The sequence below is a fragment of the Oncorhynchus nerka genome, linkage group LG10 (assembly GCF_034236695.1).
Source record: "Oncorhynchus nerka isolate Pitt River linkage group LG10, Oner_Uvic_2.0, whole genome shotgun sequence".
Taxonomy (NCBI): Eukaryota; Metazoa; Chordata; class Actinopteri; order Salmoniformes; family Salmonidae; genus Oncorhynchus; species Oncorhynchus nerka.
This window is the reverse complement of record NC_088405.1, coordinates 27,651,427-27,674,897: the sequence shown is the minus strand read 5'-3', so window position 1 is coordinate 27,674,897 and position 23,471 is coordinate 27,651,427. Positions and strand designations below refer to the sequence as shown.

The following is a 23,471-nucleotide window of genomic DNA, read 5'->3' as shown; positions in this document are numbered from 1 at the left end:
AACTGTCATGGTCAAAACATATTGATGCAATGGTAGCTAAGATGGGGAGTGGTCTGTCTGTAATAAAGTGTTGCCCTGTTTCTTGATATTGCTATCAACAAAACAAGTCCTACAGGCCCTAGTTTTGTCACACCTGGACTACTGCCCAGTCATATGGTCAAGTGACACAAAGAAGAGCATAGGCACATTACATTTGGCCCATAACAGAGCTGCACAGACAGCCCTTAAATGTACACAGAGAGCTAACATCAATGACATGCATGCCAATCTCTCCTGGCTCAAAGTAGAGGAGAGATTGACTGCATCACTACTTGTCTTTGAGAGAAGTATTGACATGTTGAAAGTACCAAGCTGTCTGTTCAAACGACTAGCACACAGCTCGGTACTCACCGTCTACCCGACCTTCCTGAATTCCCGGAGACAGTGGAACAATGGTTCTCCTGTGAGGCCCCGGGTTGCCTGGGTGTCCTACCGGAGAATAGGAAACGAAGACGCTGTAAGAGTGGGGGACGGGAGGAGGTGGGGGGCTTAGTGAGATTGAGACACTGGGCGACTCGTCCTTCATTACTGAGCATACTACTCACCAATGTTTCATCATTGGGAAATAAACTTGACGAACTCAGTGCGAGGATCTCCTTCCAGAGGAACATCAGATTCTTCAACATACTCTGTTTTTCAAAGAGCTGTCTTTCCTCCAACATCCAAATTAATTATATACAACCAGCTGGATTTACAGTTCTTTGAGCGGATAGGAAGAGGACTCTCTGGCAAGAACAAAGGCAGAGGGCTCTGCTTTATGACCAATAACAAGTGGTGTGACGGGGAAAACTTGAGAGCTTATGCTCTCCTGACATGGAAAAGTTGGTCATCAAATGTGTACATCCCGCCACAAGACTACAACAAAAATGCTCTCAAAGATCTTCATTGGACCCTGAACAAACTGGAGACCGGATACACGGAGGCAGCGTTCATTATTGTGGGGGACTTTAACAAAAGTAATTTAAGAACCGTGCTGTTACTGTCCAATTAGCAGAGATTCTATGCTGGTCCACTGCTACATGGCTTTTTGACATGGGTATAATCTCCCATCCTCCTTTCAGCAAATCTGACCATGACTCCATTTTTCTTCTTCAAACAAAGACTCAAGAGGGAGTTTCCGGTGTTCAGGTCTGTACAATACTGGTCTGACCAATCAGAATCCATGCTCCAAGACTGCATTGATTACGTGGATTGAAATATGTTGCCTCTGGGGATAACATCAAGGAATACGCCAACTCAGTCACTGGATTCATAAAAAATGCATAGACGATGTGATACCGATGCTGTCTTTCAAAATGTATTCGAATCAAAAACTGTGGATTGATGGCAGCCTTGTCGGAAAACTGAAGGAGAGAAATACTGCTTATGAACACGGCAAGGTGAACGTGGACAATTGTATGGTTAAACAGTACAAATACGACCTACGCAGATCTATCAAGATGGCGAGAAACAAGTATAGGGTCAAAGTGGAGGAGCAATTCAGCTGGTTGGATGCAAGGCGTATGTGGCAGGGGCTTCTAACAATCACTGATTACAAAAAGAAAGCCAGGCACATCACAGACACCAACACCGCCCTACCAGACAAGCTAAATACCTTTTTCTCACGCTTCAAGCAAGAATATTCTGAGCTGCCGAGGAGAGTCCCTGCGGACAACGAGGACTACGTGCTTACGGTTTCCATGGAAGACATATGTAAATAATTGTGTATATGTGTTAACCCTTGCAAGGCTCTCGGCCCAGACAGCATCTCTAGCTGCGTCCTCGGAGCATGTGCAGACCAGCTAGCTGTTGTGTTTTCTGACATTTTCAATCACTCGCTAACTAAGGCCGTTATCCGCACCTGCTTCAAGATGTTCACTTACATCCCTGTGACCAAGAAATGGAAAGTAACTGAACTGAATGACAACCAACCGTTAGCATTCACTTCCGTCATCATGAAGTGCTTCGAGAGGCTAGTCAAAGACCATATCAACTCCTTCCTCCCTGACACACTCGACCTCTCCAATTTGCCTACTGTCCCATTGCACTGCACACTGCCCTCACCCCCTGGACAAGAGGAATGCATATGTAAGGATGCTGTTCATCGACTACAGCTCGGCCTTCAATACCATAGTGCCCTCTAAGCTCACCACAAAGCTCATGGCCCTGGGACTGAACACTTCCCTATGAAACTGGGTCCTGGACTTTGTGACGGGCCACCCCCAGGTGGTATGCAACATTACCTCCTCCACACTGATCCTCAACATGGGGCCCCACAAGCATGCGCCCCCTCCTGTACTCCCCGTATACCCACGACTGCGTGGTCTCACACAGTTCCAACTCCAGCACTCTAACGACATTGGTAGGCCTGATTACTAACAACAATAAGGTGGTCTACAGGGAGGAGGTAGGCACTCTGATGGTGTGGTGCCAGGTAAACAACCTCTCTCTCAACATCAGCAAAACAAAGGAGCTGTTTATGGACTTCAGGAGTAATCAGGCTGGGCACGTCCCCATCCTCATCCACCGGGCCGCCATGGAGGCGGTCAAAAACTTCAAGTTCCTCAGCATACACATCTCCAAGGAGCTGAAATGTTCAAACCACACGGACACCATGGTGAAGAAAGCACGACAGCGACGCTTTAACCTCTGGAGGCTAAAGAAATGTGTTCTGTACCCGAGAGCCCTCACAGTGATTTACAGGGGCACCATCGAGAGCATACTGTCGGGCTGTATCACAGCATGGTACGGCATCTCCACCGTCGCTGACCATAAGGCACTACAGAGGGTGGTACGCTCAGCCGAACGCAGCTTTGGGTGCACACTGCCTGCCTTCCAGGACACCTACAACATCAGGTATTGCAGGAAGGCCAAGAAGATCATCAGGGACCTCCCAAGTCATTGCCTGTTCTCCCCGCTTCCATCACTCAGACGTGGGTGGTACAGGAGTATCATGCCTAAAACTAACAGACTAGCCAATAGCTTCTACCCCCAGACCATCAAGCTGCTGAATAGTCACCACTAGTCAGCTACCTGCTTCCACTGACCCCTCCTGACAGCTCATGTAAATAAAGTATTTATGTTTTTATTTTTAATACATTCGCAAACATTTCTAAAAACCTGATTTTGCTTTTTCATTATGGGGTACTGTGTGTAGATTGATGAAGAAAACATTTAATTTAATACATTTTAGAATAAGGCGGTTACCTAGCAAAATGTGGGAAAAGTCAAGCGGCCTGAATACTTTCCGAATACACTGTAGAAGTTTTGGAGAGGTGCGGGGGGCAGGAGGCTGCCACCCTGGGCGCCAGTGAAGCAGAGGTAATAACATAGCTGGATAAACTGTGATCGCCAGTCCAGGTGAAAAAAGTAACTCTTCCTATTCTTTCAATGCATTCTGCCGCAAAAGGTGGGTAAACTATTTGGGGGAAAAGTGGGTGAACTGTGCGTTCTGTGTTTACCCTCCACTACACCACTGTTGGGCGCCCGGAGAGCTGTTGTGGGGGGTTAAGTGCCTTCTTCAAGGGCACAACGGCATCAAGGATTAGATACCAGCAACCCTCCGGCTGCTAGCTCACTTCCCCTCAGATTTTTCCCATCGGATCCGGGATTCAAATCGACTCTCTAACCACTAGGCTACCTGCCTTATCTTAACTACCTTGCTATTGGTCAATGTTGATTTTCCTCATCCAGGAAATTCCCTGATGTTGGTTTTGATTGAATAATGCCCCTAACCATTTGTTGCAGAGCCAATACACACAGTACATGCAATAACTGCAGGCCTACCAATCCATTCACCCTATATCGTACGTTGAGTTACTGTATGCTGTCACATCATAAATAAGAACGGAATTCATTAAGGATTATATGGAGGCTGATACAGGCTCTTGTATTTCTTCCTCTCACCTTTTCCTAAGCCCACAGGAAACTCATTTCATTTTGAAAATACACCTGACAAAAAGACCATCAGTTCACCAAGCAGAGAGACTCAAATTAATTTCTGTTTCACTAGAGGCACCGCTAAGATTTACACCCGACTTGACACGTTTTGAAGGCCCATATTGTGTACAGGTCTTCCATCATCAAGGTGTCTGGTTAACAATAGCACCGCCAGTAAATTAGACTGTACCTCGGGGGATGCGGCAAGGCTCTTAGTATGATATTAAAAAAGGAAAGCATTTGAATGTTATGAAAAGAAACAGAGTAAATGATATCTGTAATAATAGGATAAAGGATTTATGGATATAGCCCCTGGGCACTCTGGATGGCAATGGGAAGATCAATTGGTGCCTCGCGAAAGGTATCTTAACCAGCATCTCCTGCAGAACATGTTTTAAAGTAATGACCGCTTCCCTTAGTGAAGGAACGTCCCACTGTAATAGCTTCATATGCAATGCCGTCTTTCCAGCTACAGTTGAGGATATTTGTCAACCGCAATGAAGAGCTCTAAGACACAAATACAAAAAGAGTTGAGGAGGAAACCTTTGCAAATGATCTCAACAGCCAATGGAATGATCCAGCTTAATGCAAAAGCAGCGATAGCAGACCCTGGGTTTCTATCCAATTATGCAATGAAATTACATTTGGAGGCGCTCAGGTAGAACTGAGAGAGACGAGTGGGTTGTGTGTTTGGTGAGTGGTAATAGAGCTATGTAGAATAGAGAGGGAGGGAGACATATTTACCCTTGTTATAGAACAACACTGGGAGTGGTAGATAAGGGGCAGAGAACGTTCAGAGAAGCAAATGTCTTTTAATGTCTTTCATTTGTTTGTTTCTGGGGGGCAATTCAGCATAGCCTACTGTGTGGACATAGACGCTTAAATATGTTATCTCATAAAGCGCTTCAGGGATTTAGGTCAATCGTACACTCATTCAATTAAATAAATTACCAGACAAAATACACTTCATTCACCAAGTTGAAGGACAACAGAGTTTAACTGAATTCTGAAAGGTACTTCATTATATGAAAGAATGTAATGTAATCAAATGTAAAGAGACTGTCCTTACATCTTTTTTTTTTGGCACACAAGGCGCAATTTAGAAATGTGGTTGTGCATCAGCAGTTGTTATTTCAGTCTTGTTATTTCAGTCACTAGCTAGTCACATCCAATTGGCAACAGATTTTCAATGCGAATATTCTAAAATGTGCATGAAGAAAATATGCAAATTTCCCCACCAGTGAGGTGTTTCCACCAAAATGACTTGTTGCAGATAGAAATGACTACGTGATGACCCATGGACACAAAATGTACTTTTACGTGTACGTTTTCATGTACTGAATACAAATGTAAAGTTCAATGTGTTTCCATCGCATTTTCAACATTTACCAATAGCTTTGTCACAAAAACTGTTTTAACTGCGTTAAATAGCAAATGTGCCTTCTCTGGTCTGCGAATGTGCGAAGGAGCATCAAGATCACTGTGCACTTTCACCACCCTGTGAAGTTCATCATAATAAAAATGTTCTCCAGCCTAATAAACCACATTGTTTCCCAAGTCGTAGTGGGAGGACCACACACCATATCCTCATATGACTCCAAGTTGACTTCGATATGATGGTTATTATCAATATTTGCGCATAAAGACGTATTGTCCCATCACTGCAACTCCCATATGGACCTTCCTCTAACCCGGACGACGCTTGGCCAATTGTGCGCCGCCTCATGGGTCCCCCGGTCGCTGCCGGCTGCGACAAGCCTGGGATCAAACCAGAATCTGTAGTGACCGCTGCGCTACTCCTGAGGCCTATCAGACGGCTTTTATAAAATTGTACCGAAACTTCCCGTTTTCATCACAAGTTGTTGTGATTTTTTTTCATATGCTATTACTTTATTCGCATAAAACTGTGGATAGAAACCATGGCAAAATGAGTAGAATTGCATGAAATTTGTTATAAAATTGCAAAATCGTCTCTCCTCCCCATGGCAAAATGTGTAAAATTGCAGGAAATCAAATCTAAAATGTTTTTCTCTCTGCTGTCAAGAAGACGGCCACTAAAATGGCTACATGTGTGGGTATGGATGTGGGTATGCTGACCTGCTTTTTTGTGGCCCCCATCAAAGTTGCCCATCACTGATTTAGACAGCAATGTAACAGAGGGAGAGAGGTATGTTGGAGAGAGAGTCAGAAGGGAAAAAGCAGGGATTTTTTTCCTCATTTTTTACATTACAGCCTCATTCTAAAATAGATTACATTTTTTAAAATCCTCATTAATATACACACAATACCTCATAATAACAAAGTAAAAATAGAAATACCTTATTTACATAAGTATTCAGACCCTTTGCTATGAGACTTGAATTTGAGCTCAGGTGCATCCTGTTTCTATTGATCATCCTGGAGATGTTTCTACAACTTGATTAGAGTCCACCTGTGGTAAGTGTAATTAATTGGACATGATTCAGAATGGCACACACCTGTCTATATAAGGCCCTTCAGTTGACAGTGCATGTCAGAGCAAAAACCAAGCCATGAGGTTGAAGGAATTGTCCGTAGAGCTCCGAGACAGGATTGTGTCGAGGCAGAGATCTGGGGAAGGGTACCAAAAAACATCTGCAACGTTGAAGATCCCCTAGAAAACAATGGCCTTCATCATTCTTACATGGAAGAAGTTTGGAACCACCAAGGCTCTTCCTAGAACTGACCACCCAGCCAAACTGAGCATTTGGGGGAGAAGGGCCTTGGTCAGAGAGGTGACCAAGAACCCGATGGTCACTCTGACAGAGGTGCAGAGATCCTCTGTGAAGATGGGAGAACCTTCCAGAAGTACAACCATCTCTGCAGCATTCTACCAATCAGGACTATATGGTAGAGTGGCCAGACAGAAGCCACTCCTCAGTAAAAGGCACATGACTGCCCGCTTGGTGTTTGCCAAAAGGCAACTAAAGACTCTCAGACCATGAGAAACATCTCTGGTCTGATGGAAGCAACATTTCACTCTTTGGCCTGAATGCCAAGCATCACGTCTGGAGGAAACCTGGCACCATTCCTACGGTGAAGCATGGTGGTGGCAGCGTCATGCTGTGGGGATGTTTTTCAGAGGCAGGGACTTTGAGACTAGTCAGGATCGAGGGAAAAATTAAAGCAGCAAAGTAGAGAGAGATCCTTGATGAAAACCTGCTCAGGACCTCAGACTGGGGTGAAGGTTCACCTTCCAACAGGACAATGACCCTAAGCACACAGCCAAGACAACACAGGAGTGGCTTCGGGACAAGTCTCTGAATGTCCTTGAGTGGCCCAGCCAGAGCCCGGACTTGAACCCGATCTAACGTCTCTGGAGAGACCTGAAAATAGCTGTGCAACGATGCTCCCCATCCAACATGACAGAGCTTGAGATAATCTGCAGAGAAGAATGGGAGAAACTCCACAAATACAGGTCCGCCAAGCTTGTAGCATTGTCCCCACAAGACTCGAAGCTGTAATCGCTGATAAAGGTGCTTCTACAAAGTACTGAGAAAGAGTCTGAATACTTATGTAAATGTACTATTTCAGTTTTTGTAAAAATAAAATGCTTGGTCATTGTGTGTAGCTTGGTCATTGTGTGTAGATTGATGAGGGAAAAAATAATTTAATACATTTTAGAATAAGACTGTAACGTAACATAAAAAGTCAAGGGGTGTGAATACTTTCTGAATGCACTGTATGTGGTAAGAGCAGCAGCCGGGCACGTTTCTGTTAAACCACAGGCTCTGCACTTAAAAAATATATCTAAGTATTAGACTTACTCCAGCCATATCAATGGAGAACAACTCATACTGTGTTCCTTACATGGTCTTCTTTACTGTTCACAGATCAGTGGACTATGGGAGCACTTATATAAAACTGAATAAAAAGGTTGGGTCAACCTTGGCTTGCCTATACGTCTGCCCAACCAACAAGAGAAAGGTTTGTATCACACTCCAGTGAAGTCGCTCTGGATAAGAGCGTCTGCTAAATGACTTAAATGTTAAATGTAAATGTAAAACCAGAAAGCTACATGTTTATTCAGCTGTTCCTTAGCCTGGGTCTCTCTCTCTGCTTTAATAAACTCCTTTGTTGTCTCAGTAGCGTTGGCTAAACCAGAGATACTCTGGCATCCGGTGAAATAAGTCAACTGATGGTGGCTTGTAGGACCATGTTAAAGTAAAGTTTATGGACTATTGTTGAGTAAAGACTGAAGTTTATGGACAAGGACAAGGACTCCAAAGAACATTTCAACATTTAGTATCAGCATCATTCTACCATACTAAAAACCACTAAGATAGTTTACAACAAGCTGTGATGTTCTGTTGATCAGTTTATTATTGAAAAGGATGTTGGTGCATCATGTCTTTTTTACTTTAATCAAAACTGCTTTAATGCGGCTGTTTATTCCTAATGCTGTACAATGACATCATGCAATCATATCCTCCGTTGAGCACTATAATCTATACTCTGTTTCTCTTCCTTTTGTACTTTAGATAATGATGCTTAGCGACCCAGAGCTGGAGCAAAGTGTACTCATCAGCTCAGATGAAGGTGCCAGCTTCGAGAAGTATCCCATTAACTTCTACATGGACGGTCTGCTGTTTCATCCAACTCAGGAAAACTGGCTGCTGGCTAGCAGTCCTGACAACAAGGTAGGCTAAGCAGCAGGACTTTTATTTCCATGTTGAATGGAAAATAAGTCTTTCAAGTTGAAAGATAGTAATTCTGTTTTGTATTTTGCGCTTTCAACACTTGTTCTGCATAACATAATTGTAAAGGTTGAATATACAGACTTGATGTAACAATGTTTGATCAAATTCATGTTTTGTCAGGTGTACAGCACAATGGATTTTGGAAGAAAATGGCAGTTGGTTAGTGAGAATGTAACTCCTGGCCGGTTCTTCTGGTATGATTTCATTCCTGCCCATGTTTGTCAATATTCATTTAGAAACACTCCTTTCGGAAACACTCCTTTAGCATTTGTATCTTATATAGAATCTCATATGCAAATTAGAAATGCTATCTTGCAGCTTTCTTGAAAAATATTATGTAAAGCACATTGTCTTTTAGCCCCGAATTGGTGAAGATAAAAACAGAAACTAAATCATAATGTAAATTGAATGACCAACTGCAGTGTGTGGTCAAAGTAATTTTCCTAATTAGTAAATGGAGGTTATGTAATGGATCCATACCGAACTCTGTCAGATGGATTTACTAGTGTCTGTCAAAATAGGTCTTGACAGATTATGACAACCAACCTATAGTACTTGAACCCATATCACGTAGCCGGGAATAATGGACTCCTCTTTCTAAAGCCCAAGAATAACATGTTGTTTTTGCTAGTTGTCATTTTGTAATTTCGAGTGCATGTTCACAAGGCATATTGATGTGATGCAGTTTACCACAGTCAGTCACGTTATGTGTCAAACCCAAGTGCCTCTCAAGCTGAAAAAGAAAAGACATTGTTTGGAGGACACCCTCCTCACATGAACAGCAAAACAATTGATGAATAAGGACAGCATGAATGGACTAATAGCACCGCACACAAGACTATAATGTGCTTGGAAAATGTATGGTTTCACGGATGAATTGTTTAACTGTTTGTATTTACTGAATGCATTACATGTTTTTGCCTCTATATAATGTTTTTAGAATAGTAACATATAATAGAGTTTACCTTTGCTTTATGCCATGTTAAAAATGAGAGAGAGAGAGAGAGAGAGAGAGAGAGAGAGAGAGAGAGAGCACCACAAACCTAAGTAATTGTGTAGTGTGGAGGCTTTCCCGCTTCTGTCTCCCTTTGTTTACGCTATCACAAATTAAGATGAATTGCTGAGGCTGGCACAAATTGGAAGTTGGCGTACAGGAAATGGAGATGTGTTGTCTGTGCTGTAAAGCGAAACACAGAATAAGGCTGTCCATCACAGGCTACCACTGTCCTCTTAAGGCCATCCCCCTACTTCTAAATTGCTTGTCTGCCCCCTCCTCTTCATCATCCTCTCCGCCCCCTCTTCTTCCTAATCCTCCTCCCCTCCTCTTCCTCATCATCCTCCTCCTCTTCCCCTCCTCTTCATCCTCCCCTTCCCCATTCTCTTTTTCCTCCATCACCTCCACCCCCTCTTCCCCATCTTTTTCTTCTTCTTAGTCCTCCTCTAAATTGCTGTCCTCCTCTTCCCCCTTTTCATTCTCCTTCTCTACCTCCTCTTCCTCCACCTTTCACCTTCCTCCCCCACTCTTGTCCTCTTTCGTCTCTGTTTTCCATCAACTCTCTCTCCTATGTTGCAGGGCACAAACTGGGCTAGACAGAGAGGCAGATGTGGTCCACATGGAGACCCACATCGCCAAAGGACGTGAGTGCTGCTCTGTAGCTTGCCTCCCTCCCCCACAGTAGCAGGACCCCAAGGACCCCTTGCCTCCCATTTAGAGCGAGGTCACTGGAATATAAGGCTCATTCTGGGCTGCAGGATAGGCCCCAGAAGCACTGTAAAGCAGAGTAGGAGTCTCTTGACAAATATAGAGCTTTATATAATAGATTGATAGAGATTTTTTTCCCTTTAATCGGACCCTTGTGCCCCATATCAGAACCTTGATTCTCCAAAAACACTAACACTATAGACTTTATTCAATCAAACCAGTTACTGAGATTCCGGGGTGGGACAAAATAGTATTACTTGTGTGATGTGAGAGACAATGATTGAATTATCAACACTTTTTTTGTTTTTGTCACAGTGCAAGAGGAATGCTATTTTTATCCTGTCCTCAGAAAATGTAGAATTGGTTTGGAAAGAGTAGTGCCCACTAAAGATAGACGGAAGTCCATTCATTTGTGATTTCTCTTCATTGGTTGTTTTTTTCTAGGATTGTTACTGACAACTAATCTAGTTCTCTTCTGTGTTAGGTGCTCAGTATGTTAAGTGCAGAGCTCAACGATGCACAGAATCAAACAGACAATACCTGTTCCCGGGATACATAGACAAAAATTCTCTGGTTGTTCAGGACAACTATGTGTTTGTTCAGGTGTGTACTGTATCTGTCTATATCTTCGGTACATTTTATACGTTCACAAAAGGCTTGTGTTTTTCTGTGAACTCTGTTCTTCTGCTGCAGCCAATCAGTGTTGTACCGTTGAAGTCTACAAAATGGCTTTCTTTCCAAACACCTGCTACACTTAGATCTTGATTATCTATTGTCCAAGCTGCCTATGATGTTGAAGGATTCTGTGACTGCTGAAAAGTGTTTTTTTCATCACATCTGCTGAAAGGCTTTTCTTATAATTGGGCAAGGAATCTGTATGGAGTTTGGGGTTGTTATTGCCAACTAGGTTGACATGACATTGGCTCGCATTAGGCAATGACATTGTGTGTCATTATGACTGATTTGATTTCTACTGCCTCCTGTTGCCATTGATTTCCATTTACAGCTGAAGATGTCTGTCTTTCTCTGTCAGCTTTGCTCTTCCTCCATTTACACAGTTTTGCAGCACTAATGAGGGTTTAGGTTCACCTATTGTGTAACAGTATTTAACAATATGATGTAGAAATGGTTTGCTAAGACTTACACGACATACAGTAAGTGCTCTTCAAGTGTTCTCTTTTGGTTTAGAATGAGACAGACATGTAATGTGGGGTTTATGGTTATGTGGGGCTGCGTCTTGCCTATAAAAAACACCTTTGTGAGTATGTAGATAAATGGTAGGATTGTACAGTGGTAAGTTGATTTGTTTCAACTATGTCAATTCAGGGATTTAATTGAAAATGCGATTAATGAACAAAATAATTCTCATTCTAAATAATTAGTAACTGTCTGGGTCATAAATAATGATCCAATACAATGTCGGAATCGAATTGGAGTTGAGATGGAATTGACCCCATCATCATAGATTTTGGTGAAAATAGCCCAGTTGGACACAGCTGGCTTGTTGCAGGCAGCCTGGTCTCATAGACTAGGTGTAACATAGTAAATGCAATTCCGGACACTCAAATTTGTATGATATGTTATGCTGGGTATGGTTACATAAGACAGATGGTTACTAAAAAGCAAAAACTAAAGTAGGTTGGTTGGTCGGGGTGGATGGTGGGTGTATAACGTGAATCACATCACGGGCAACTTTAACATTTGAGCTAATTAGCAAATTTTCAACGGCTTACTACATTTTAGATACTTTGCAACTACTTAGAATGTTAGCTAACCCTTCCCCTAACCCTAACCTCAACCTTTTAACCTAACTCCTAAACTTAACCATAACCCTTAACCCCTAGCCTAGCTAATGTTAGCCACCTAGCTACAATTCGTAACTATCATACATTTAGCAAATTCGTAACATATAATTCAAATTGTAATTCTTAACATATCATACAAAATGGGTGATGGACATCCACAAATTGCTACATACCATTCGAAACGTAACATATTATACTAAATGGAGTGTCTTGGATGTCTGTACAGAATAATATGAAATGCTCTGAGACCAGGTTGTGCAGGGAGCTGTGGCGGTACAGATGACTTTCTTGTGACTTTCATTGCTTCGGGCAGTTGGATTTAACTTGACAAAGAGTAATGAGGTTATCGATTGGGCTACAACGAAATAAGCAGTCTTCAACACCTCTCGAATGTCTCTTGGGGGAGAAGGAACAGCCAAGTGCAACATCCTCAGAAATCTGGCCTGTGAAAATGTAGCCCATTGATTTTCGATAGATTATTCCATTAGAGCTCTAATGTAGTCTGTTTGGAGACAATCGCCATCCCTCTAGTTGATTAGAAAATAAGAAATCAAGTGGTGTGGGCCATAGAGTGGAGGGGTGGTAGTGGTCCTTCTAAGACATGTAGAGAAGGACAAAACCATTTGTTCAGCAACTGTAAATACAGTAGTATTTAATTGGGATGTTGGTGTATAAACTTGTATTGCCTACCGTGTTGTAGCATCAAGTCCCTAAATTACACAAAAACAATTCTGATTTTAAATGTATTTCTTCATTATAATTTTTGTAAATTCTTGTATTGATATGGCTAAACTCGATTTTCCAAAACTGGATTGAAGTTGTACCTACATTTTCACTTCTAGAATATTTGAAAAATAACAGAGTTCTTCTGTGGGGTAAGTCAGTCCTTCCACGACCTCAAGTCAAGGTGCAGTAAAAAATGAGTGTGTTAAAATCATTGACATTTCAAATTGATTCATTCTAATGAAGCCCAGCATGCCTGAAACATCGATGAGTTTAACATACTCAATAAAATATGAACTTGACAAGCTAGCGTTACGCTTATTAGCCCACAAGAGCTCTTGAAGCAAGATGTTTTTTTTTCTTCCACAGGTTACCAAGTCAGGGCAGGCGAGTTACTTTGTGTCCTATATGAGGGAATCATTTAAGCGAATTCAGCTACCCAAATACTGTCTTCCTAAGGTAAGCATCAAACTACCCAAATACTGTCTTCCTAAGGTAAGCATCAAACTTCCCAAATACACCTTGCGACAGATGCAGCTACAGTTTGAGGAACGTGAGACAATTTTCATTTCTGAAGCCTCACTTTACTCAGACTGCTGTCATGTTGTGGAGGCCGTAAGCTGCTCATCTTGAAGCACACTTGTTATTTTGCTCTCTCTACAGCATATTTCTCTCCCTCTGTCTGTGTGTCTATCTATTTGTCTCTACCTACCTGCCCATATGTTCATCCTTTCACCATCTCTCGCTCCTCTAACAGGACATGCACATCATCAGTACAAATGAGAAGCAGGTGTTTTCTGCTGTACAGGAGTGGAACCAGAATGACACCTACAGCCTGTATATCTCAGACTCTCCAGGGGTCTACTTCACTCTGTCTCTAGAGAACCTCCGGACCAGAAGAGAGCCAGGCGGAAATGTACTGGTCGACCTGTATAAGGTGCATCTATTGTATGTGTATGTAAGACACTCAGTCTGTGGAACAACTTCCATAAGGTGCTCTTAGGTGTACCATATTACTATGTTAAGTACCGTTTGTTTAGTACCTCTGAAAGGCACACTCCCTGTGTATGATTTCATCTCCACTGTAGTTTCGCACAGAGCAAAGATGTTTCAGAACCATGAAGTTATTGTTTAAAATAATGACATACACACTCTCTCTCTCAATGCGATACCTCTTTTGTTTTATCCATTTGGCTTATTGTCATTCTAGGTGGAAGGAATAAATGGCATATTTCTAGCCAACAAATTGGTGGGCCATGAAGTGAAGACATTCATCACCTATAACAAGGGTCAGACTTGGGCCCTTCTGCAAGCCCCCAACACTGATGTGGCTGGAAACAGTCTGCACTGCATCCTGGTGAGTTGAAGTTATGGGTGGCGTGGTGGATGATGACCAAATTCATTCGGCTTCTGAACAAATTCATTCATCAAATGTTCCAATCCAACCAAAGCTCATTGATTTAAGAGTTTGAGTTGTTCATGGCAGTTGCTAGTCCACAAAGTGTGTCAAAATCTCCATTAACCTCAATTATTTCAATTTGCCTCCAGTAATCACTGTTCAGATACATCACCCTAATGAAAGTTACATTACAGTTAATGGCAGTTAGTGGTGTTCTGGGTTAGATATGTTTGATATTAATTTAAGTGATACAATCATTTTGAATGTTAAAAGCGAGTTAACATAATATGCACATATTATGCATTAAGAAAATAATGAGAGGAATTATTGATATAACACTGTTTTTGCCTGTGTCGTTCAAATGCCTGTTGTACTCTGGCCTCCCTTCTGGGTTTGTAAAAGCTTCTATTAATGTTTCACAAAGTGGCTGAATCAGAGAGATGAGTGATTCAGATTTATCAGTAAATGAAACAAGTTTGTCAGATTTATCTTTACATCTTGAGGATTTTTTAATTACATGGCTTTAAAATGGAAATGCCAGCTCCAATGTCCTCTGCAGCCAGTTTCAATCTGTTGGTGGAAAAGATTAAAAAAGTGTATTTGTTCCATAAATGGTCTTTGTAAACGTCCTTTTTAAATAGAGATTAGTTTGCGCAGTTTGAATACAGAGTCAAATATAAATGAGTCAGATATGGATCCGAATAAGATGTTTGATTTGGTGTCTTGGTTTAGGTCTATATCTAAATTGAATCCATTGTGTTTGTTTTGGCAGCCATTTTGTTCTCTGCATCTGCACCTGGATACGCCAGTGAACCCTTACCTGCCTGGACGCATCTTTAGCATGGACTCAGCACCTGGGATCATTGTAGCTACAGGTAGGACAGAAGTAGAAATAGGTTGATAATGCCTTTGTAACGGATGTGAAACGCTAGCTTAGTTAAAGGGCCGCGGCTTTTGTGGAGCGATGGGTAACGATGCTTAGTGGGTGACTGTTGTTGATGTGTGCAGAGGGTCCCTGGTTCGAGCCCGGGTATGGGCGAGGGGATGGTCTAAAGTTATACTGTTACATTGATGCTGTTGACCCGGATCACTGGTTGCTGCGGAAAAGGAGGAGGTCAAAAGGGGGGTGAGTGTAACGGATGTGAAACGCTACCTCAGTTAGCGGTGGTGCGCGCTAAATAGTGTTTAAATCGGTGACGTCACTTGCTCTGAGACCTTGAAGTAGTAGTTCCCCTTGCTCTGCAAGGGCCGCGGCTTTTGTGGAGCGATGGGTAACAATGCTTCGTGGGTGACTGTTGTTGATGTGTGCAGAGGAGCCCGGGTATGGGCGAGGGGACGGTTTAAAGTTATACTGTTACACCTGTTTCTGTGTTCAACCAACAAATTAGTAAAGGTAGGCACAGCTGCTAAAAGAAAACGTTGTGCAAACTGTTATATGTGGTAGAAATGTAAAGAATCTGTTAACAGAATACAGATCAATAAACGTGTTTATAATGAGATCAGGTCCTTCAATTTATTTTAAAAAATACGCAGGTTTGTTATGCAGGTTTGTTTTCTTTGAAAATATGAGTCTTTACTATGCAAATATATCAGTATATGAATACATATATTTGTTTTTGTTTTCAGGCAACATTGGTACAGAGCTGTCCTCCGCTAACCTTGGAATGTTTATAACATCTGATGCTGGAAATAGCTGGAGACAGGTGAGACCGATCTGTGCCTCAAAATGGGCTCCAACTTCAGTTAGTTTTGTCTAAAATGTGCCTTTTGAATGTGAACAACTTCTGATGTAAATCATGTTTATTATCTTCTACCTTCTTTAGATTTTTGAAGAAGAACTCGGTGTTTGGTTTCTTGACAATGGAGGTGCTTTAGTTGCAGTTTCTTTAGTTGCAACAGTACCCATCCGGCACGTATGGTAGGTTCACTGTAATTCTACTACAGCGTATGGGAGTATAATAATGATATTCACTGTATGTAAAGATGCATTATACTGTAACTTACCAGTTGATTTCAGAAACTGGTGTGCAAAACGTTGAGACTAATGCTGAAGTTCCTATTTCAGGACACAATTCATTTCATTCTGATTTCAGTTTAGGTGTTGTTGTTGCATACGATTATATTTAGCCTTTGAAATGCTGATTGGCAAGGTACGTTTGCATGGGATGTCTATCTCCAGCAACTGCAACTGTTTCTCTCACCACATCAAAACTGTCAGAATCCTTTCAACAAAAAAATGGCTGTTACCGCTTTGTACTGTTCGTGGGTATTTTCGAGAGCTTTTATGCAAATGCAGCAAAGTAGAGGTTTGAAGTATCGAGGGACTTTGTTGGCCTGGGTCCTTGTGTTGTTGGAACTCTGTCACACCAGATACTTTGATGTTCCCCGCACTGAAACAGTGTCACAATCAATTAAGATCTGTGAACGGTGATTTAAGTCCCTCAATTGTTAGAGCATGAGTCATATCCATTTTTTTATGTTTTGTTGCCTTCGACATTTACCTAGACCCGTGAAACATTGGTTGAGTGCGTAGTTGGGATAATTTCCAACATAGAGAACAAGCTGATAAGGGTACTTCATTTTTCATCTACGTCATGGTGAGAATGTATCTTACTGTCTGAAGAACAGTAACACCAGGAATTTGGACACATTTTGTTGACCTCTGTTTGTAGAAATGGTTAGAAATATTTTCTGTTAAACTCTTTTCATTGTCACACCTTACAAAGATTACAAAGATGCCATAGAGTTACGTCTTTTGGAATTGTGGTGTACTTAAGCAATAAGGCCAGAAGAGGTGTGGTATACGGCCAATATACCACGGCTAAGGGCTGTTCTTACGCACGACGCAACACGGAGTGCCTGGACACAGCCTTTAGCCATGATATAATTGCCATATACCACAAACCCTCAAGGAGCCTTATTGCTATTATAAACTGCTTACCAGTGTAATTAGAGCAGTGAAACTAAATGTTTTGTCTTACCCGTGGTATACGGTCTGATATACCATGGCTGTCAGCCAATCAGAATTCAGGGCTCAAACCACCCAGTTTATAATTGTAATTATACCATTACTAACATAGTCATTGTTTTGAGTTTGCAAGAAAGGCATTTCACTGTACTTGTGCATGTGACATTAAAACTTGAAACTTGAAACTAATAAACCTCATTATGTATTCAATCATTTGTTAATAGTTATTGTCCTGTGTTGTGAAACAGGGTAAGTCTGGACGAGGGTAAGAAATGGGATCGCCACAGTTTCTCTCTGGCTCCTTTGTTTCTGGATGGAGTTCTCATGCAGCCAGAGAATCACATCATCACGTAAGTGGAGTCGGGATTTGGCCAACATGAAGTAAACACAGACCTCATATTCTAGATTCCAGCTCATCTGGTGATGAGAGTAAAATAGTGTTGTTATTATGCATGAAAGGGTAAATAGCGTTTACACTTAATTTCTCAATTTACAATGTTTTGTTTTCCCAGAGGTGCGATACACGTAATTGTGTTGGCATATATATTATTTTTGTTTGTGTTTAGTTTGTGCGTCTCAGCCACAGCAAAATACTGGTCTGAGCAGACCCAGCATCTTAATTTTACAAGCGACAAAGACAATAAGGCTAACAACTTACCTAATGTTTTGTTTTGTTGAATTAAGTTTCACTGGACACTTAAGCCGTGTTTCAGAATGGCAGCTGATAAAGATTGACTACAAAGCCATCTTTAGCAGGAGATGCATGGATGGAGATTATCAGACTTGGCACCTACATAACAAGGTAAAAGACATTGAAAGTTATTGTATTGATGCCAACATCAAGATGGGCATGTTGGTTTAATGTAACTGTAAACGCAGCACATAAATGCATGCACACGCATGCTCGCACTCGCACACACACACACACACACACACACACACACACACACACACACACACACACACACACACACACACACATACAGACACACACGCTGAATCACATTGTATATTCATACAGTATAATTTCAGACTGTTGAGCACTAAAAAACATTGAATCAATGTAATGAAATTCCCCACAGGGAATGACATGTCATGTTGTTTGATAGGGAGAGCCATGTGTGATGGGAGAGAAGCAGACCTTTATGAAACGGAGGCCGGGTAACCGCTGTATGCTGGCCCAGGACTACTCCCGAGTCATATCCTCAGAACCATGCATCTGCAGGACATATGATTTTGAATGGCAAGTTATGGTAGACTTCCTCATTATTTACGTCAGTGAATAGGCAAGGGCATTGTAAGTGTAACTCATCCCCCAACACCCAGCCCTCCTAATCACACATCTAACCACAAATATTAGTTTGCTCAACTTCATACCTCTTCAATTCCCAACATGTTCTCTAGTTTATTGCATATAGCCACTGTTCATGCATACACACAATCCAATTATAGTTTGAAAATTGTGAATGTGACTAACAGGCTGGTCTAATTTACATAATGTCAAATGATTTATCATTATCCAATTAATACGTAATGAATTGCTAAATTAATTATAAATGTCTTATCTTTCTGTCTGAAATTCTCTTTGATCCTACATGTCTGACAATAGTCATGTCTCTAGTTGTGATTTTAAACCATGTAGTCATACTAGCACCTATCGTTCAAATATCGTTTTTGTGACAGATAGGGGAAAGGAGACTGAAATGTCTCATGTTTTACAGTGATTATGGGTATGAACGTCAAGCCGATGGAAAGTGTACCGCTGCTTTTTGGTTCAACCCAAGCACTGTGACAAGAAGCTGTAGCACTAGCCATAACTACCTCAACAGCACAGGGTAGGTAACTTGTAGTACTGTCCCTAATTCCTTCCTTCCTTGGGCAAAATAACACTCTGTGCTGTGATTTGATAGGGCCCTTTGTTCAGCAAATTACTCTCTCTGCATTGTGAGATTACGTTAAAGCTAGTCTCACTCTCCATCCTAAAATTACATCTATGCTGTGAATGTTCAGGTACAGAAAGGTTTTGTCCAATAATTGCAAAGAGGGAGGGAAGGATGTGTACTCCCCCAGGAAACAGCATTGTTCCCCCAGGCCTCCCAGAGGCCTCAGACTGACTACCAGCCAGGGAGAGCTCACCGCCACCGTGGGCAGTAATGTCACCTTCCTGGTGTATCTGGACGATGTGAGTTTCCTCTTCCACCACCAACTGAAACTGTGCCATTACTAGACATATTATTATTATCTCATCAGTAAACTGTGGATGTTTGTCCTCGATTATCTTGTGTTGGTTGATGTGATGTCCCCAAAGCCTGAACTTTTCTCTTCTGGTTTTGGGATGAAAGCACTATGACTCACTACATTTGTCTGTGTCTGTTTGGCTTTTTATCTTTATCTCTCACTTTCTCGTCTCCAGGGCCCAATTTTTCAAAAGTTATCTGATCATATTTTGGCAATCAAATAGAACTAAATGTTAGAATTGGGTTTTTACAAAAACTGAAAAAGGTGATTCCGATAGGGATACAGATTTGGTAATCCAATCTCACCTTTAATCAGGGTTGAATGTTTGTGTTTTTCAAGACTCAAAAATAGTGAATAGGATAGTTTTGATGCCCAAAACCGGGATTATCTTGACACCACATGAAGGGTGGATTCCGGGTGGATTTAGAAAGGTGAAAGCTCTACAACCAAGAAATGTCAATGTAACAAAGGTGACAAGGTTTTTAAAAACGTTCTGATATCTGATAATCAAAGTTGAATTTGGTTTTATTGATCGCAGTATAGATGTTGTTATGTTGAGAAGTTTCAAATGAATGTACTTACTTATAAGTGATATGCAGGCTCTATTATTTGTAGTCTAGGTACATTTGTTCATGTAGTTTACTCATCTCTGTTTCCCTATGACAGATTCTGTGATCTTGATATTGTGGTATCTGGATCAGAATGATCCTATCCGATTATTTTCTGGAAAAAATGGCAAAGAAATGGCCAGATTGATCTGATCCTGGATAGCAAAAAAAGAGGATAAGATAATCCGGCTCATTCTGATTCTGATTTAAACGTTTAGAAAAACTGGGCCCTGTACTTCTCCAATGTCTAATCTCAAATCTCATCCCAAGTATTTCCATAGACAGCTCTTCCCTGTGAAAGATAATGCAGTGTCATGACATAATCTGTTTTGACTAATGATGCCTGTCTTACTTCTTGTCTCTAGGGAAACTCGTTGTGGACTCATATCCAGCTAGACTTTGGGGACGGCATCACTTTCATGTACAACCTGAGCCGGAGAGGCGATGGAATCAAACACAGCTATAGAGAAGATGGGATCTTCAGAGTGACAGCACATGCAGAGAACAGCCAGGGTTATGCCATTAGCTCCCTGTTCCTACACATCACCAGTATGTCAATGAGAAACACTGGTTCTCTTATGTCTAATGTGGTTTAATGACTTTTCCTGCCCAAGCATGTTACCACAGTAAACTACTGACACCAGCATAGGTTACGGATGATCATATGTCACCAACTATAGATTGACCTACAACAACCTTTAATGGATTGAATGTTAAGTGCTTATGAAGCTGTTTGATTTGGTTGTATTGGTCAACTAACCAATTTACTGTTCCCAAAAAGACTGCTTTCAGTTTATATTGGCCAATATGGTTCTCTTGTGTGCTTTGGTGTGTCTCAGGCCCAGTGGAGCGTGTGTATCTCTCAGCTCCTATTGTTGCCATCCGGAAGAAAGAAGCTAACCTAACGGCTGTGGTCTGGCCTGTCCACCACAGAACACTCACCTTCTTCTGGTGGTTTGAAAACAGCTCCGAGGTGAGGTTTCTTCACCCAATTACTCTGACCTTGAGTTTATTTGCGGAAAGTTATTTTTGTCCTTTGTGTTTTCCATGTGTGCTGGAAAAGGCAAGGTTGTGCGGTTTTCTATGCCATTCTCTTTATCTTGCGAAACCCAGCCCTTAATAACCTTGGATGGAAGCATCTCGTACACGTTTTGGAAGGAGGGCATGAACAGGATCATGGTCCAAGTGTCTTCTGGGTGCAACATACTGCAGGATACCAAGGTCATCATTGTCAAAGGTGAGTGGGAAGGAGTCCTTCGAATGTCTTTATTGGTAATAAGAATGTAACGTAGGTATGCAACTTTTTAATCACACATCTTCTATGTTCATGTAAACACTGCCTCCTTGTTAGTGACAATGTGGATGTCACCTCTACTCCCATCTAGTCACCTCTACTCCCAACTAGTAACCTCTACTCCCAGCTAGTAACCTCTACTCCCAGCTAGTAACCTCTACTCCTAGCTAGTCACCTCTACTCCCAGCTAGTAACCTCTACTCCTAGCTAGTCACCTCTACTCCCAGCTAGTAAACTCTACTCCCAGCTAGTAACCTCTACTCCCAGCTAGTAACCTCTACTCCCAGCTAGTAACCTCTACTCCCAGCTAGTAACCTCTACTCCTAGCTAGTCACCTCTACTCCCAGCTAGTAACCTCTACTCCCAGCTAGTCACCTCTACTCCCAGCTAGTAACCTCTACTCCCAGCTAGTCACCTCTACTCCCAGCTAGTCACCTCTACTCCCAGCTAGTCACCTCCATGCCATGAGGAACAAGAATAAATTGTAAATTCATGTCAGATCAAAAGCAATTCTGAGCAAACTAAAGAATTCTAAATGGTACAGTGCCACACGGAAACACTTTGTGGTAGAGGGTTCATGGCAGCATCCTCCATGTATCACAGATTTCTTCAAATCCCTGCTGTTATCGTTCTCTCCGGCTTTGGACGAGCACAACCCTGACATCCCGGAGTGGAGAGAGGACGTGGGCCGCGTGGTGAGGACAGCTGTATCACAGGTACAGGAAGAAGTTCCCTCTGGGACGACAGTCAACATGAGGTTGTCACGCAATCAATGTCTTTTATGGTCTTAACCATTTCAAAACATGAGACATGATGAGGATTACTTCATTCAATGTGACATATTAAGGAAGTAAAGTAAACATAGATGTTTAGTATCATGTGTTTTCCCACAATAGCAGTGTATATGTTTGACTGTACGACTGTTATTACAGGTTTCTGGGTTTCCAGAGGAACGGCTGTTGGTATCGTTGTTTCCAGGTGTTCCAACAACAGCAGAACTATTTATCCTGCCTGAGACACAGTTGCCTGAACACGGGAAGCAGAACAAAGAGGACTTAGTGAGTGTAAGCATATTTTGCTTGACTTCTTACAAGAGTTTGTCTTTTTGGAAATCTTCTAGAACAGATCTAATCGTCTAATTCATCTGCTCAAAATCCACATTTGTATAAACAATGGGGTTTAACTGACTTAATTGGTTTTCCAAGATAATGTTATCATAAACCTTTATTCAAATTTGAAAAGAATAATCTTTGCAAATGCACATTTTGGGGTGCCAAGTCATTTGTCTATTATGTCAAACAGATATCAAACCTTGTTATAAATTCCCTGAACCACGGATTGGTCCAGTTTGAGTTGAAAGCTGACACTCAAATAATTGTTTACATCACACAGCTAACTTTGGGTAAGTTGCAGTTTTTCTTTGTCTCTTTCACAGTATAAAGTGCAAAGTAACAATACATAAACAATTCAAAATACTATAATAAGTACTGTACTGACACTCAATTCCCCAGACAATGTCAACTAATGTCAACAGCAGATATTGATGGACATTTTCCATTGAATCCCCTTTACAACTATCTTATTACAGTAGAGTGTCTTGGAGTCATTGCGATCAATAATACGATTAACAACGGGTATCTTTAGTATGCACCTTGGAAATCAGTGGGGTCATTTGGATATTAGCATATCACCAAAACGTGTCCATCAAGCCCACATTACTTTACCCTTTTCATCCAGCGATTGATCTGTCTTCACTTGTGTCTGCATGGAAAGGTCTGAGAAGCCTTTAAAATGCTATGGAAAGGTCATCAACTTCACTGGTCTCATCTTGGAAGAGAGAAATATGGTTTGGGAGGGGTGGGCTAATACATACTCAGGATAATACGCCTCAGCACTTAAAGCCATGACTAAGCACAAACCTTTCAGATGCATGGAGAGATAGAGTGCGACCTCATGTATGGAGGCGCTTTGTATGCCTTCTTAAAATGGAACATGACAGATACCGCTCCTTCTGAACCGCTCAGACCTAATGGGCTCATACTACGTGAAAAAATGAATA

At 41.6% G+C, this 23,471-nt stretch overlaps 1 protein-coding gene across 1 annotated transcript in view; it reads left to right on the top strand.

The window, feature by feature from the left end:
* The window catches only part of LOC115135091 (VPS10 domain-containing receptor SorCS3-like), a 52,677-nt gene that overhangs the window by 22,211 nt on the left and 6,995 nt on the right, over nucleotides 1–23,471 (top strand). The window contains exons 3-24 of the mRNA XM_029669359.2: nucleotides 7,809–7,902; nucleotides 8,457–8,615; nucleotides 8,796–8,869; nucleotides 10,249–10,313; nucleotides 10,862–10,980; nucleotides 13,275–13,364; nucleotides 13,663–13,842; nucleotides 14,116–14,262; nucleotides 15,077–15,179; nucleotides 15,931–16,007; nucleotides 16,128–16,222; nucleotides 17,521–17,622; nucleotides 17,957–18,074; nucleotides 18,382–18,515; nucleotides 18,994–19,107; nucleotides 19,283–19,454; nucleotides 20,484–20,667; nucleotides 20,958–21,091; nucleotides 21,232–21,355; nucleotides 22,016–22,128; nucleotides 22,345–22,476; nucleotides 22,715–22,814. Of these exons, the coding sequence (XP_029525219.1) occupies nucleotides 7,809–7,902; nucleotides 8,457–8,615; nucleotides 8,796–8,869; nucleotides 10,249–10,313; nucleotides 10,862–10,980; nucleotides 13,275–13,364; nucleotides 13,663–13,842; nucleotides 14,116–14,262; nucleotides 15,077–15,179; nucleotides 15,931–16,007; nucleotides 16,128–16,222; nucleotides 17,521–17,622; nucleotides 17,957–18,074; nucleotides 18,382–18,515; nucleotides 18,994–19,107; nucleotides 19,283–19,454; nucleotides 20,484–20,667; nucleotides 20,958–21,091; nucleotides 21,232–21,355; nucleotides 22,016–22,128; nucleotides 22,345–22,476; nucleotides 22,715–22,814 (2,630 nt within the window). The remainder of the gene's footprint in view (nucleotides 1–7,808; nucleotides 7,903–8,456; nucleotides 8,616–8,795; nucleotides 8,870–10,248; nucleotides 10,314–10,861; nucleotides 10,981–13,274; nucleotides 13,365–13,662; nucleotides 13,843–14,115; nucleotides 14,263–15,076; nucleotides 15,180–15,930; nucleotides 16,008–16,127; nucleotides 16,223–17,520; nucleotides 17,623–17,956; nucleotides 18,075–18,381; nucleotides 18,516–18,993; nucleotides 19,108–19,282; nucleotides 19,455–20,483; nucleotides 20,668–20,957; nucleotides 21,092–21,231; nucleotides 21,356–22,015; nucleotides 22,129–22,344; nucleotides 22,477–22,714; nucleotides 22,815–23,471) is intronic.